The 17890-nt window shown below is 20.0% G+C and overlaps 1 protein-coding gene and 1 long non-coding RNA gene across 2 annotated transcripts; one reads left to right on the top strand and one right to left on the bottom strand.

Annotated features, from left to right (window-relative positions):
- Positions 1 to 1269: 1269 nt before the first annotated feature.
- LOC135145612 (eukaryotic translation initiation factor 3 subunit D-like) lies at positions 1270 to 14331 on the bottom strand. Its single transcript, XM_064077729.1, has 13 exons — positions 14163 to 14331; positions 14024 to 14087; positions 13789 to 13903; positions 13615 to 13708; positions 11524 to 11592; positions 8916 to 9022; positions 5589 to 5721; positions 4971 to 5121; positions 4436 to 4569; positions 4148 to 4301; positions 3912 to 4092; positions 3434 to 3626; positions 1270 to 1337 (listed from the first exon to the last, which is right to left on the bottom strand). Exons 1-13 carry the CDS (start codon positions 14259 to 14261, stop codon positions 1281 to 1283), a joined length of 1551 nt encoding a protein of 516 aa, XP_063933799.1. The 5' UTR covers positions 14262 to 14331; the 3' UTR covers positions 1270 to 1280.
- Positions 14332 to 14845: 514 nt separating this feature from the next.
- LOC135145588 (uncharacterized) lies at positions 14846 to 15997 on the top strand. Its single transcript, XR_010283497.1, has 5 exons — positions 14846 to 14915; positions 15068 to 15163; positions 15267 to 15383; positions 15441 to 15548; positions 15914 to 15997. It is a non-coding gene; the product is annotated as an uncharacterized LOC135145588 (long non-coding RNA).
- The last annotated feature ends 1893 nt before the right edge of the window (positions 15998 to 17890 follow it).

The following is a 17890-nucleotide window of genomic DNA, read 5'->3' as shown; positions in this document are numbered from 1 at the left end:
AAGTAAATAAAAGCTATTAAGTCACTTTATCAATTTATTTGGCTCCTAATATATTAATGGCGCCGATAAAGTTTAACTTAGCATTCTCAAACCACTTACTGCTTTTGCCACTGTTCTTTATACTTGGTCTCAACTAATATATCTATAACAGAAATTTGAAAGTAACTTTCTAACTACTTATATTTATAAACATCCTTTTTAATAGTTTGCTAATTTGTTTTTGGGATACATGTAGCATGTAAGTTCAAATTATAAAAAATTTAAAAATTGGAAATTGATTTTTAAAAATTTACTTGACTTACTACACGCTAGTTATAATTTGTAATATCTTTATCCGTACTTAAAAGTTAGAATTTATTTTTTTTTGATACAAACAAATTTTATATTAATTATTTGTATATTTATAATTTTTGCACCAAAAACGTTGTTTTTGCAGCCATTACAGTAAAGCAGCTTTATTGTCGTTGACAAAAACAAATTCAAAATTCCGCTTAAGATGCCCAACTTTGAAAAAACTTTTAAAATCTTGCAGTTTTTTAGTTAAAAGTTTATTATCTTTGCGAACGCGTGCACGGCTCGTATATAAAAACTACATGGGGGTTTATATAAAAAGATTTTTTTTTAAATTTTTATTTCTGTCGATTCCGAGAACTGTAAAAGTTTGGCGAATTACAAATAATTTCGTATAAATATATTAATAAATTTAGTGTTGTTCAAAGTGCTAAAAATATTACTATAATGTAAAAGTTCACCAAAACTATCCTTAACGCGTATTTTCAATTTATAAAACTGATTTTTGTTAGCTTCAACTGATATAATTTTAAGGTGTATACTTTAAAGCATTGAAACTTAAATTTTATTTTTATAATAGATTTAAATAATCACTAAAAAAAGTTTACAATTACATAATTAATTTTTTAAATTTTATTTCCAAGTAAATCGCGTGATTCCTGTAAGACTTTCACTAGTCTTACTAAAAACCAATGATTATCAATTTTTGTATAACGAATTCTGATTTTTGGTAAGAATTTTCCAATCTATAAACACAGAAAATGCACAACCGCAATATATATTTGTTAATCTTTGAAATATTAAATCTAAATTAATAAAAATAGTCTAACAAATTATAATTAAATAAGAATTTTAAGTCAAAAAGTTTACAAGGCCGCTTAAAAAACAATGAACCAAAAAAATTTAAAAACCTTTAAAAAAAATATTTATTTAATAAATAATAATTTACAAATATATTATTAATATAAAATTCTAAAGGGGAAAGATTTCTACTCGCTTTCATCTTCGGATTCGTCGTGTGGTATTCTATAGATTTGCAGTTGTTGCTATAAATATCATAGAAAAAAGATTAATTTAATAAAAAAAAGTTACAAGAAAAAATTATAAAATTTTAATTTCAAAATTAAAAAATACATAAAAAATAATTTCCCTAAAAATTTATAATTTTAAAATAAAATAAAGATAAAATAAAATTAAAAAGTTTATTAATAATAAATTTCAAAATTAACAAAAAAACTATTTAGTATAAAGAAAAAGTAAAATTAACACAAGTTAAAGGTATAATAAAAATAATAATCTACAAAGTTAACTAATTTATATTAGATTTACACAAATTACTAATAAATTATAATTTAAAGTAAAATATTTAAAAAAATTATAATCTAAAAAATTAAAAAATTTATAACATAAAAATTTAATAAAAAAAATGTAGTAGACAAATTAAGAAATAAATAATTATTTAAATTTCATAAACAAAAAAAAATTGTAAACTTTTGTTGCATATAAAAATAAAAATTAAATCAATAAAAATCATTAATAAAATCAAAATAATAGAAAAATTTCAGATCATTAAAAAATTTATGAAGTACAATAAAAGAATGAAGTTTTCATTATTATAAAAATAAAAAATTATTATAACGATTTCCAGATTAAGGAAATAAAAAGTAAAGTGAAAAAAATTATATATAAAGTGAATAAATAATTAAATCAAAACTATTAAGTTTTAAAATACTATAAATAAATCCTAAATTAATAAATATATATTCAACAGATATAAGTTGAAATAACATAATTCAAAAGATAACAAGAAATTGAAAAAAATTAAAAAGTAAATATAAAAAAATTAAAAAAAGTTTTTGTATAAAAAAGGTTTAAAACAAAACAAAAAAACGATTAAAATTTCAAAAAACAAAATAATTAAAAAGCATTTCAAATTTAACAAATAATATAATAAATTCGTAGAAATAATATTAAAATCAGTAAATTTCGGTATTATTATAATTTTTATAACCAAAATCTTGAAGATTATTTAATCCAAGCAATTCAGTTTTACAGTTTATTATAAAAAAATTAATATAAAAAATTCACAGATAAAAATATTATAAAATTCCAAACGCTCACGATTTTTATATAAAAATTTAAACACAATAAACAAAGCAGTATAATAACTTTATTATATAATAGTTTTAAGTTGTAGTATAAAATAAGAATAAATTCAATCATTCACAAAAATTATAAATTTTTATAAACAAATTTTATTCACAAAAAAAAAATAAAAGTTTTTCAAGGTGGCATTAATAATATACACAAAAAAAATAAATAATAATTTCAATATATATAAAAATATAAATTTAATTAAAAAAATTTCATAAACATAAAAAATATAAAAGCCGTTAATAATATTAATATTTATAATAAATAAGTAAATATATAAAGTAAAAAGTTAAAATAAATGCAACTAACAATAGTAACTACATACTTTTACAATAAAAATTTGAATTTTGCTTTAAAAAAAACTTCGAACACGATAACTAAATTTTATTTGATAATAAAAAAATTATAAGATTAAAGATAAACGCAACTAAAAAATATTAATCTGAACTTTTTAAAAAAATTTAAAATTACGGTAACTAATTTCAAAAGTATAATCAAAAATAAATATACAAATAAATAAATATACATAGTAATAAAAATAAAAATACAAGAAACTAGAAAGATTATAATTTCGAACTTCCACAACCCGATTATAAATTTTGTTCAATAAATTTTAAACGTATAAATTATATTATATATATTTATAATAAAATTAAAAAATATATATAATGAAAAAAATTAATATACAAGAAACAGAAAAGGTTATAATTTCGAACTTCTTCAAAAATCTTAAAAAATTTCAAAAGGAAGAATAAAACTATATTCATATTGGAACTAAAATTTATACAATAATAAAAAAATAAAAATACAGGGAACTAAAAAGATTATAAATTCGAACTTTCTTTAAAAAAGTTACAAAATTTGCTTAAGAAATTTCAATTATATAAGTTAAATTATATTCATAATAAAACAAATATACATAAAATAAAAATACAAGAAAAAAAAAAGATTATAGTTTTGAACTGAAAATAACAAATTTCAAACGTACGGCGTTGGGATCCTTCAGAATCAAGTATCTTCCTTCCGAATAGGAAAGCAAAAGATCTACTAAACTGCGCAGAATACCCCAACAATTGGGTATGTGGAAGTGGATTTGGTCAGCAAACTCAGAAGGCTTATAAGTTTGAAGGCCCATAATCACGTGCTTCGAGTTATCGCGGCATTGCACGCGACTTACGTAGCTGTGAAAAAAATATTTTAATGTAGAGTTTATAATATTTTATAGAAAGCAGGAAAGAATAATTTTCTTTATAAAAAAAATTAAAAAAAAATTAAAATTTTAATTTCATTTCAAAGTAAAATGCGCCAACCAAATTATACGTGCATTTTATTATAATAAACTAAAATTGTAAATATTTATATAAAAAGATACAAAATAAACAATATAATTATTTTCCAGGGAAAATTTTGAGCAGGAAGTCCTACACTACATAATAATCATAACAATAATAATGAAATAGAAGAACCCAAGCTTTATAAGTTGGGTGCCCGCCAAAAGAGAGCCCATGGCCCAGCGCGCCAACTTGCACGTGTTCTTCTTCAGCTCGGCGGATAGTACTGCCCCCGGCTGGCTATCCAATTGCTGTCGCCACTCAGCGCTCGACTTGTATTCATTAAGGGCCTTAATTGTAAGGTAAAGGGGCTCTCCTAATAATAATAACAATAATAATATTAATGATAATAATCATCATAATAATAAAACCTGTTGAGGACTTCATAAGGCCCTCAATTTCAGTGCGTGCCACCAGGGTGTTTCCCCCGCCAATGTCCCACTTTCTATAACGATAGCAAACCGAGCCAGCCTTCTCTCCTTCTTCTATAAAAGGATTCGGTTTAAACTTTACTACGTCTTTTTCCTGTTAAATTATAATAATAATAATAATAATAATAATAATAATAATAATAATAATAATAATAATAATAATAATAATAATAATAATAATAATAATAATAATAATAATAATAATAATAATAATAATAATAATAATGCCTTTAATAAAATTTGCTGGGCAAAATGGTGGTTAACAAAGGTTGCTTCCGTAGCCAATGACTTTGGAGTATTGATCTTCAGCTCGCTTTCTTCGCTCGGCGGATCGGGCGCAGTTTCGGAAACTTCAAGGTAGTCTGGTGGTTTTTATTAAAAAAACTAAACTACTTATGGTTTAATATTATTTATTATTCTTATTATTGTAAAAAACTTTACAAGTTTATAGAAAAATATCCCAGCGGTAACGCTATTTTTTATTATTTAAAGAAAAATTTGTTAAAAAATATTTACTTTGAGTATTAAATTCATTATACTTTTAAATATTTATTTTTATTGTCATAAAAAACTTTAGCAAGTAAAATACTTTTTTAAAGCGTATAACTGTTATTAGTAATACAAAGTTTGTTATGTATTTATTTTTAATAAAGTTATTATTATATAAGTTTTAATCCTTTTAATATTTAAAATTACTTATATATAAATTATTATAATTTTTTATTTTTTTTCTTCTTCTTCTCCTCAATATTTTTAGTATTACCAAGAGAAGATTTTTCACGTTTATCCAAAAACAATTCATTCTCTACACGTTCAGCAATAATATCCCACGAGTACACTGACCGCGTGCAAGTCATGAGGGTCGACAAAATCAAATCCGTGGCAAACACGTTCCCCTCATTCGCACGTGCAAGCTGCAAAAATTGTAGAAAAACTTTTTCATATTCTTATAAAAATAATAAAATATTAAAGCGTCCAATAAAAAAAATTTATTGAAAAAAATGAAAAAAAGTAATTTTTTTAGCCAATGAAAAACAAATATTTACGGCAGTTTTAATACTTTAAGTAATTTAATAGTCACAATAATATTTTTAAATTTCTTCAGTAACGTTTAAATGGTTATTAATAAAAACTTTATTATAATAAAAAAAAAAAGTAAACTTTCTAAAAGTTATATATAAACCAAAAAAAAGTTTAAAAAGCTTTTCTACATATAAATCATTAAAAAACGACAAAGTATAGAAAATTATAATAAGGCAAATAAAATAAATTCTAAGTCTCCAATAAAACTTTTAAACCAATTAGAAAACTTTTTAAAAAAACAAACCAATAAACAGTAAAGAAAACTCAAGGCCAATAAAAAATGTTGCCTACGATAAACCTTTGCAATGATTGGATCTTCTGTAGTCGTAGACGTGCTATAATAGCGGTCGGTTCGCTGAAGTGGTTTAGTATTTTTGGTGCGCACATTTTCGTAGGACTTGTCATACGTCTCAAGAAGGCCGTAGAAGTCCCTAAAAGAATTATATTTATTATTGTTGTTAAAAAACTTTTATTATATATTTTATTATTATTATTGTGTTCATAAATTATAAATAAAAGTATTATTAAGTAAATAGAAATAACTTTTTCTTATTTTTCGTTTTATTATTATTGTTAAAAAACCTTTTTTTAAAATTTTTTGTTTTTGTTATATAAAAACTTTTATAAGTGTTATATAAAAACAGTTAAAAAAATATATTTTAATATTATAGATTTTTCTTTATTATTACATTTATAACCTTGATAAAGTTACTTTTTATAGCATTTATATAAAAAATAAAAATACTGTTTATATTATTAAAAAAAACTACTTAACAACTTTTAATAGTTTATTATATATATAATAAAAAAAGTAATATTGAAAAAATATTAGAAAAGTTATAGATGATAATAACAGTAGCGGTATTAATAATAATACTAGTAATAATAATAATAATCATAATACTACTAATAATAATAATACTAGTAATAATAATAATAATCATAATACTACTAATAATAATAATACTAATAAGAATAATAATAAAATATGCAACAGAGATAATGAAGTGAAACAAATGACATAATTAGTGGACTTCAGTTATTATTGCTATTATCAGTAGTTAAAGAACTTTCATTGTTGTACATGTTTTCTTTATAATTTGTATTTATGAACTTTTTGATAAGTATTATTGAAAATAATAATTCTTATTATTAATATTTATAAACTCTTCAGAAATATTATTTAAAAATTAAAAAAATACTGTTTTTATTGTATAAACTAAAAAAAAATTTCTTTGTCAATCCCTTTAAAAACTTTTATTGTTATACATAAAACTTTTTAATAATAATTTAAGTTTAAAAAATATATACTTTTTGTTACTTTTTATTAGTATTTTAAAAAAATTAAAAATTTTTCTTTAATAGTTCAAATACAAAACATATTATTAATAATAATACATACAAAAAGTTATAATTCTTATATATAAACTTCTTAATATGAGATTTAACTTAAAAAAGTTAAAGTATACTTTATATTTTTATTATAAGAAATGCTTTATCTACCAGTTATTCTTTAATTATTAATAATTTTATTTTTTAATAAATTTCCTGTTATTTTAGTAAATAAATTTTTATTAAACTTTCCATTAAAAAGATAATAATAAAAGTAAATATATACTTTTTTATAATTAACATTATAAAACTATTTTGTATAAATACTTTTTATTATTATAAAGAAAATTTTATTTATTTATAACATAAATAATAATAAAAAGTATTTATTATTTAAAAACTTTTACTTTTCACTTGTATTCTTTTTGTTGTTATCGAAAAAATACTTCTATTTATTATAAACTTTACATAAAAATGAAAACAAAAAAAAGTTTATAAATAGATTTCATAATATTATCTATAATCTTTATATTTTTAATTATACATTAATTACTTCTATAGTAAAGAAATTTTTACTTACAAAAAACTTTTTATTATAAATTATTATAAAATATACTTTATTATAACTGTTAGCGAAAGAGACTTATTCCTATATCCTATTGATTAATATTTATCATAAAAAAGTTAGAATGTATACTTTTTATTATATTTATAAAACTTTCTAAAACTTTTTACTATTGTATTAAAAAAATTAAAAGGATATTTTTTATAATATAGAATTGTAAGAAAACTTTTATTTATTAATAAACTTTTTATTATTTTTTATTAAAAATAGTTATAAAATACACGTTTTGTTATTCTGTTAAGAAAATTTATTATTTTTATAAACTTTTCAATATTACGTTACAGAAAAAATTAACATAATATTCTTTTTTACTATTATTTTATAAATTCTTATTTATTATAAACTAATTATGATTAATATTTTGTCAAAAAACATTTATTATGTTTTAAAACTTCTTATTATTGAGTCATAATGTTTATAAAATACAAATTTTTTATTACTATTCTATAAATTTCTTAATTTTTATAACTTCTATTATTATTAGATGGCTATTAATATCAGACTTTTATTATCCTTAGAAGCTTTGCGTAATAATATTTATTCTATATACTTTTTTATTACTATTTTATGAAAAAATAAAATTATTTAGTTTTTCTTATTAGTTTTTTGTTATTGTTGTTAAGAAACTTTTATTACTCATAAAAATTTTGTTTCTTGCTAAGTTTTTACTACTGCGCAATAAAATTTATAATATACACTTGTTATTAGTATCTTATATAATTTTCATTTTTATGAACTTTATATTATTTTTTTTTGTTATTATTTATATCAACTTTTTATTATCGCGTAGAAAATTTTAATAATTATACTATTTTTATTACTATTTTTAAAATTTCACTATTGTAAAAACTCTTTATTATTGTGTTATTGAATTTAAAAAAAAATTTTATTATTATTTTAGAAATTTATAATTTTAGATATATATTATTATTAAATACTGTTTGGCTTCTTTTTATTATTAACTTGTTATTATTGCATTATAAAATTTATATTTTAAATAATTTTTTTAATAACTTTTTATTATTATAATTCAATTGTTGTTAGTAAACTTCAATTAAACTTTTTATTATTGACTTATAAAATTTAAAAATTTACTTTTTTATCTTATTATTAAAAAATTATTATTTTTATAAATTTAAAAAATATACTTTTTATTATTAAAAATAAACTTTTACGTTTTCATATACTTTTTTCTATTACTGTCAAACTTTAGAATTATTTAATTAAAAAAACTATATAATAATAAATATTATAATAAGAATAAAAAAATGATATACATGAAAAGTTTATCTTATAATTAATTTTTTTTTGAATAAAATATATTTTTTTCAATTATGAATAATACTAATATATAAACTAGTAATGAAAGAAATTTTAAAGCTTGTATTCTTATTATAAGAATAATAAACAAATAATATATATAAAAAAAGTTTATTTTATAAAAAATTTATAAATAAAAAAAACAAGTCGAAAGCTATATAATAAAATATATAAAAAAATAAATAAACAACAAAAATAGTCTATAATTCTTTTTATTATTATATTAGTAATAATAAAAGTATCAATATTTTTATTTACTACCAATTTCTATTAAGATAAACCTTAAAGAATAAATAAACATAAAAATTAAATCATATTAATTCACTAAAAAATAAACAAAAATTATACAAATCGACTGGATCTCCAGGAAGATAAGAAAGTTCTTGAAATCGTGAAAACTCCAAAACTTCTAAAAGTTCCCAGCTTTCGGGAATAGCTACAGAAGGTTCTCGACTCTAAAAAAATATTCATTATATTTTTTATTGGTTTACTAGAATTATAAATAATAATAAACACAATAAAATATATATTCATGTTATTAATTACGTTAAATAAAATATAACATTAAAAAAAGGAAAAATAATTTAGTACAGTTATTTATTTTAAAAAATACAATAAAATTTTTATAAGTAAAAAGTTTATAAAAACTTGCTTCCCTATATATTATTTATTATTAAATAAAAGTATAATAATTTTATAAATAAAAAATTCCGAAAAGCTTAAAAATTCTATATGAACACTAAAAAGTATTTTACACGCAAAAAGAACAAGCCAATAGGACTATTTTAAAATTAAATTTCGCTCAAATCAAAACAAAAATGCGATAAGCCAGTTTAAGGGCGCTTAATAAATTCAAGTATCCATTTAGCTCCTGGTCGGCTAATCTGAGCCAATTAACGGTGCTTCAAATAAATTTACAAAAAAACTAAATTTGGTAAAACTTTTACTTATTATTTGTATATATATGTACTATGTATTTAATTAAAAAATTACTTAAAAATTTTAGAATTAAATTTTCTAAATAATAAAAAAATAATAATTTTTAAAGAAAATTTTAGTAAAAAGACAATTATTGTTATTATTATTTAGAATAAAATTCATGACCAAATTTTTAAAATCGAAAATTATGCAAACCACTTTTAATACTTACAAATCATATTTAATAATATATAAATATTTTTATTTTCTTTTTTTTTATAAAAAATAATAAGATATTACTACGAATAAAATTTAGACAACTGTTTTTTAAAAAAATATTAACTTCTGAAATACACAATACAAAAACTGAAAAACAATATAAATATAATAATAAGAATTGTCTATTTTATTTTCCTTAAAGAAAATAAACAAAACTACTAATAAAATATAGAAACCTTTAAAAAATACTAATCAAATATTTTTTATTAAGCTCAATATAAAATAAATAAAACTTCTATAATATTAACAAATTTTATATGCTTCTCATAATAAACAAAACAAAAAATATCTAGAAAAAATACTAATAAAATTTAAGAACCCTAAAAATTAAAAATAGTTATCTTCTATAAAATATATTTCTTTATTAAGATACAATAAAGCATAAAAAAGAAACAATACTTACACTATTCTATGAATGCTATATATACTTTTATATAGAATAAATAATACTGAAAAAAAATAAATATAAAATAACTAAAAAGAGTTAACACATAAAAAAAATTATTATAATTATTATAGAAGTTTCATACTCTTTATAACTTTTTATTGTAATATTTATTATTACTGTTAAATTTTTATGGTAATATTATATCATATATGTAAAAAAACTTTATTCAATAATAATTATAACAATTTTTATTTCAAACTTTTTTATATTTCTTTATAAATTTATATTAACTTAAAACTTTAAATAAATTATTAAATATTCTTAAATACTCACAAAAAAATTATAATAATAAAAACTTTGAAACTTTTTTAAATTATAATAAAAAATGTACTATAAATAATTATTTAAATAAAAAATAAAATAGTGATTGTTAATACTTAAAACTTGTTTATTTTTTTTTAAATTATAATTATAAAAATAGTAAAATAATAACAATAAATTTATTATAAATATGCTATAAGGAAATTACTATTATATTTTTAGAAACTTTAAACTTTTGGAAAAATAATATATTCATGGTAAATAAATTTGTTTTGAGTAGAAAAAAATTATTATTATAACTTTTTTTTTTAGAATAATATTTATTAAAACTTTTATACTTTCGTTAATAATAATATTATTCAGGATTTATTAGTAGTAGTATAAATATTTAAAACGATTTTTAATAGTATATTTTCATTACTTTTTAAATTTTAATATAATATTAAAAAAAACTTTATAATAAAAAAAATAAAACCAAAATTCTAATATTTAAAATTATTAATTATTAATAAATAGTCTATCTATTATAAAAAATAGATATTATTGTTATATTGCTCAACTTTATTATACTGTTTATATTAAAATAAATAAAACTTTATTATTAATATTATTTTTTTTTGAGATTATAAAATCAATACTTTTTATCTTTAAATAAAAAGTTTTTAAATGTTTATTAATAAACGTTTTTTAATACTACAAGGAAACGTAGGTTTATATATATCAATAAATAATAGTATAAAATATTATTACTTATATACGTAAAAATAAAAATAAAAGAGTTTCTATCTATTTATATATAATATATTTCATAGTAAGAAAAAAATAAAAATTTAGTTTAAACAAAAACTTAAAAGTGTAATTGCTACTAATAAATATAATTTTTCTATAAACTTTTATTTTTTCTACAATAAATAATTAAAAACTTTTAAGTTTACAGTATAATACTAGTAATTCACAAAAAAATATAATAAAATATAAATAAAATATTTCATTATAAAGAACTTAGTAAATAATATTTTATAAATCTTTATTTATATATATTATTCTTACTTTGTGCTCTCGACGTTGTTGAAAAGCAATATAACGATTCTGCGCCGTCCTTGCAGCATTTCCGAGTCTCTATAAAGTTTTATATAGAATAAAAATAAAAAAAGTTTTCTAAAAGATAATTAAATAAATATAAATTAAAAAAATGATTATAAAAAATTATTATAAATATATAAAAAGTACAAAAAATAGTTAATAAAGGCATAAAGGAAAATAAAATATAATAATTATAAATTTATTTATAAAAAAACTTGATAATAAACTAATAATTATAGTAGTAAAAAATAATCATAAGTAAAAACATAAAAGTGCATTAACAATAAATAATAACTAAATAATTATTGTAATATAAAGTTTATAAAGAAAAATAATAAATAAAAGAAATTAAAAAATATATAAAAGACATAATCAAAATATATACTTGATAATAATAATAAAATAAAATTTATAAATATAGTAAATATGGAAATAAAATATTAAAAAAAAAAAGAAATTAAAATTAAAATTAATTATAATAAATAAAAATTTATAAAAATCATAAAAATACTACAAAGTAAAAATAAATGATAATAAAGTTAAAAGGATAATAAAAAGTAAATATATATATATATATATATCGAACTTAATAAAAATAATATTATAGAGTTTATTAAAACAATATTATTAAACTAGAAACTTTGTACATAAACTCCACAAACGATAATAAAAAACCTTACTTTTATTTAATATAAATAATAACATAAATATCCTCAGTAATACTGCTAATAGTCCTTAGTAAATTTCCTTTGCAACTAAAACTTTTAAGTAAAAAAGTTTTTTTTAAATTATATGAATGAGTAAAAATAAATATATTTTTAATTAAAAGTTTAAATTTAATAATAGTAGTTATAAAATTTCTACTAATTTATTTTAACAACTACTTAAACAATAAATATATTCATATAATATATAATACTTTAATAATAACAACAGTTCAGAAGTTTGTAAATCTAAAACTTGTAATTAAACAGATTTTTAAAATTATATAAATAATAATAATAAGTATATCTATATATAAAACTTCACTATTTAAAATAATTTAAAAGTTTTTATTAATCTAAAACTTCAAAAACTTTTATATAAAACTTTAATAGAAATAATAATTTAAAATAAAATTTCTACTAAATCTATAACTTTTAAAAAATTTTATTTTATAAAATTTATATTAGTAGTAAAAATAATTCTATTATTTTATATAATTTTAATAATTATAACCCTATATAAAATTATTATAATAAAAATAAGATTTATTAAGTTTTTATTAAACCATACACCAAAATAAATTTTTTTTTATATAATTATCAAAATAATAAATATAAAAATATTAGAACGCAAAATGTTAATTAATAAATATTAAAAATTTTGTTAAAATCTATAAGATTTAATAAATTTCAAATATTTTATAATATAAATCATAACATATACTGAAAAACATATATATAATAATAAATTAAAAATTATAACAAACTCTATAAGTTTCTAATAAATTTTAATAATTTTTAGTATTAATAATAATAAATTAAAATTATTAAATAAATCAAAGTGTTATAAAAAATTTTTAACAACTATAAAAAATAAATTATAATAATAACAAAAAAAATCTTTTATAGTAATAATAACGAATAATAATATTTAATTCAAAAAGTTTTGATAAATATTTTTAAAAAATAATATAAAATTAGTTAGTCTATGTAAAAATAGGATTAATTAATATGTTTTATAAGTTTCTATCAAACCTAAAACTTATTAAAGAATTTTTTTTAAATATTTGAATAATAGATATAAATATATTTATATGTAAATCTAGAATATTAATAATAATAGTTAACAATATATTTCACTTAAACAAAAAAAAAATAAAATCTCAATTAAAATTTACGCTTCAGTTCTATAAAATTTTAAAAGTAAAAAAAAAAAGGAATAATATTTTATACAACTTTAAAAAGTTTTATCTCTTTTAGTGAACTTAAGGGCTAATAAAAAAAAGTAAAGAAGTAAGACTTTTATAATTTTTTATATAAAATATATATAGTTATTTAAACTTCTATTTATAACCCTTTTCTGTTGATTTTTAACTTGAAGTACTTTAAGAGATTGCTGCTGCCGTTGAGCGCGATTAGATCGCTGCTTACGACTGTGTGGCACAAATCTTTTAGCAATAAAAAGGTGTTTTTTTACAATTTTTTGGAAAAATTATATTTAAAAAAGAAATTTTTTAAATTAAAAAACCTTCGAATCTTCATAGTTTTAGAAGCTGCCGTATTGACAAAGGAAAAGGAAGACTCGTCCTCTCCATGTATGTAAGTAAAAGCCGTGTTTCCGCTACTGTATTGTCCATAGGGTTCTTTGTAATAGTTAAAAAAAAAAGATATCATAAAAACGACAGCTATATTTTTTTAAAAAAAAAGTTTTAAACTCTTTATATAGGAAAAACGGCTAAATATGTATATATAAAAATTAATACGAAGGGGCCGACGATCAGTGGGAGAAGAGCTTGTCCAATCAATTACTTTTCCTATCCGATCGTTCTAAAATGATATAATGTGTTTATAATGTTTTAACATAAAAGCTGTTTTCAATTGTAATATTTATTTATAAAACACCTTATTAAAAGGTTGATAGAGAATGTCAGAAAATTGTAAGCTACTTGAGGGAGGGCCCCAAGAATCTGTATCGTTTAGTATAGAAGGTTCAAAACTCATACAACTTTTATCTTCCTCATGCACAATAAATGGACTAAAAACTCTAAAATGGTCCTGAGCAACTTCGCATTCTTCCATTGTTATCTGCAAAAATAAGCAGAACACAAAAGTGCTAAGTATATTCCGTTTCCCCCCTAAGGTGGGAGGTGGGGGAGGTGGGGGGAGGGTTATTAAAGCACGTGGCATTATTTTTTTATAAGTGGAAAAAAAAATTATTCCATTGCTTTTTAATTACTTATAGAATGTACTAAATGCGTGTAAAGTTTTAAGTTTGTTGCGGTTTGTACAATATATACTTTTTAGCCCAGCCTTATTTAGTACAAAAGAATACATGTAATTTGCAAAGTAGTGTCACTGAGTTAAATAAATTTGTTTATCTTACTTCCTATTCATTGTTGATTGTTTTTATTTCAGCTCAGCAGTAAAAATACTATATATTTAAAGATGGTTCAGAGCATTAACTTTCCTGCATGGGTTATAACTCCGAGAATTATACTTTTCGAACGACATCTTTTACAGCCTCATTTTAAAGTAAAGGATATTAGAAATATTAATTTTCAGGAGCTTAAAAGGATTGGTTGTAAAGCTGTTATTTTTGATAAAGATAACTGCTTGATGAGACCTTATGAATTAGAAATTTTCCCAAACCTTCGTGTATGAACTTTAGCAGAAAAATAAATATTTATATTTAATAAAAAGTAATAAAAGTTAAAAATTCCTTTTTTTTAAAAAAGTAAACTATCTTTTTTTATACGAAATTTAACATAACTAATGTTTTTTATTTATTATTTTATACTTTCCGGTAGGATGCTTTTAATGACTGTGTTAGTATTTTTGGCCCTGAAAACGTTGCTATAATCTCCAACAGTGCAGGTTCTTCTGACGATCATAATTATTTTGAGGTTTTGCTTTGAAAACTTAGAAGAAGAAACTATTTAAAAAAAATTTTTAACCTAATTTATTTATTAAAACATATATAAAACAGTGAAACATACTTTTTTATAGGCTTTAAAATTAGAAAAGACTTTGGGAATTCGAGTAGTTAAGCACGGAACGAAAAAGCCTGCTGGTCGTGAATTGCTTCTTCGCTTTTTTCGTTTTCGTTCTGAAGAGATTGTTATGGTTCCTTCTTAAGTAACTTTATATAGTAGAAATAATTTTTGTACGTGGGAATTCTAGATTGGAGATCGCATACTTACTGATGTTGTACTTGGGAATATGTGCAACTTTTTGACAATACACACTCAGAAAATTACTTCAAAAGACGATTATTACTTTGCTAAATTGGTAATAAAATTCTGTTTTTTAAAATTAATACTTTTTACAGTCTAATAAAATTTATTTTTAAAATTTACGTATATATTTAAGTTTAGAATTTATTTTGCTTAATTTTAAATAAATTTTATCCAGTTATTAATAACTTAATGTAAGTATAAAATTTACATATACTAAATTTAATACTTTTTTTGCGATACTTTATTTTTCAAGATATCGTATACTTAACCTAATAATTTACAGTGATAAGTGATTAGAATTTTTAATTTAATTATTAATTTGTTTTTCTTAACACTGATAATTTATAAAACTTATAAATACCAACTATGATGTTTTCTTACGATTAAGTTTAATATAACATTACTTTTTTTTTCAAGATCCGATTCTTTGAAAACTTTTTTTTAAAAAATGAAATTAAACGGGACCATGCGCTGGCTAAATCAAGCGTTATCAAGATTTCATCCAAAGAATTTTCATAATTATAAAATTTAAATAATTTTTTTAAAAAATTTACGCGTATAAAAATATTGATTTACTGATATTAATAATAATAGATACAGACAAACTTAATATTTTTTGGATTATCCTATTTCGTTTTCAATTGTGTCAATTATGATTGAAGGTAACAAGGATTATGAAATAAAGATATTATTTTTTTTAAAAAAATAAAATTTTACTAAATATAATATATCTTTCTCAAATTTTTTTGTTTTGGGCATATTTAATAACTAGCGCTAAGTTCTAATGTTTTTTTTTCTTTTACTTTAATTCAGTAAAAGTTCATTATAAGTAGCGATGTCCGGACTCATAGATAAACGACTTTTTTTACTATACTACTTAGCACTATTATCATTTGCTTACAAGTGCGCCTCTCCGCCTTCAATTTTTTAATATAAATTTAACTTTTTTTCGCTTATACATTGTTAAGAAAGGCACAATGGTAGCTTATCATTTTACGGATCTAATGTTGCGGCTTTAACTATTTTATATGACTATAATTAACACAACACACAAACAGTAATAAGAAAAAGTTTATTAGTAGCTTATAATATCACAAATATAAATTTATGACTGTAACTTTTTTATAAAGTAAAACACGCACAAAGAGGGCTATAGAACAGGTAATATTGTTATTAATATCAGTGCTGTGTATTCGGAAAGCAAGCAAAGTGATGCGAGCGTAACTCCAATTAATAAAAATCTTTTCACAATATTAAGCACGCATTCATGCCACAATAAACTTCCTGTCCCCTTTTAAGATGCAATAAAACTACCCGATTAAGAAGCTGTACCTTTTATAATTGTGCTGGTACAACACGTGCCCCAACTACAGTTAGGCTTGTGGTTTGGTAAAGTTTTTGCTTTCATCTCATTGTGTCCCAGCCGTTTTCCTTTCTCCTTTTTTTTAATTGCTTCTGGATTTATATGTGTGTATATGCACGCATACCCTTTTTTTAAACATGAGGCAAGCACTTCTATCAATTTTTTAGGAGTATGAATTTATTGCACATTTTTATGATGTTAGCTGCAATAAAAAAGAGATTTACAAGTTCGGCGCTTTATCTTAATGAAGTTTAACAACGTATTTGTTAAGGTTGTCTTATCATCTATTTTGTAGAAGCGTCACATTGTAGTTTTTTAATCGTATTTTAAGAGTCTGCTTGTTATGAATTCCCTTACGGAAATCAACGCATCTAACTTTTCCTCTTAACAAGGGTCAGTGATTTTTGTAGGTGTTCAAAATTTAAGAGATTTAGGAGCGTTTAGAAATACATCGAGTTCATTAACATTCATATGCAGCACTCAGTTTATAGGCTTTAAATAAAGATCCTGAGGGTATTTGTGCGTTAACCTTACCGATACAGAGAACTTTGCTTCTTTAAAAAACAACTTTTGTTAATGTTGAGATATGTAAAAGATCATAAGCTTAAGTTATCTGAATATGGTCGGCCTTCCTTTTGCAACTGTTTTTTGATGGATAAAGTAAAGTAAAAATATTACGTTTAGTCCCTATTCTTCCATTAAAACTTTAGGTCTAGCCCTATAACTATTTTAGCTATATAAGTTTTTTTACTGTTTTATCAAACTTTTGAATATAAGTCCTTATGGATTACCTGGATTTCGTGCGATAATCCCTACCTAATTGGCCCAGCTATATACGTTTATAACAGTCTACCTTGATTTTTTTGAGATTCTGGATAAAATCTTTTTTCCGGTCGCAGAAGTATTCCATCTCACCAGTCTGTTAGACTTAAAAGGCCCCAAATTATTATCTTCCTAAACAACTCGCTCACCTTAAAAACTTATGCAATAAACTCGAGCTTTATTAATTTTAATCAGCAAAAAATAAATTC

Source organism: Zophobas morio, unplaced genomic scaffold (assembly GCF_036711695.1).
Source record: "Zophobas morio isolate AGI-343-1 ecotype UQ-CSIRO unplaced genomic scaffold, CSIRO_AGI_Zmor_V1 ptg000164l, whole genome shotgun sequence".
Lineage (NCBI taxonomy): Eukaryota > Metazoa > Arthropoda > Insecta > Coleoptera > Tenebrionidae > Zophobas > Zophobas morio.
Note: the sequence above shows the minus strand (reverse complement) of the source record. Positions and strands in the feature narration are given on the sequence as shown.

Bases quoted from the DNA above. Each gene is read 5' to 3' on its own strand.
- LOC135145612 (XM_064077729.1), bottom strand. From the start codon at position 14,261: ATGAGTTTTGAACCTTCTATACTAAACGATACAGATTCTTGGGGCCCT. The intron at 13,904-14,023 runs GTATTAATTTTT...ACTATTACAAAG, and splicing joins CACTGATCGTCGGCCCCTTC to AACCCTATGGACAATACAGT. The intron at 5,122-5,588 runs GTTTATCGTAGG...CAATTTTTGCAG, and splicing joins AAGATCCAATCATTGCAAAG to CTTGCACGTGCGAATGAGGG.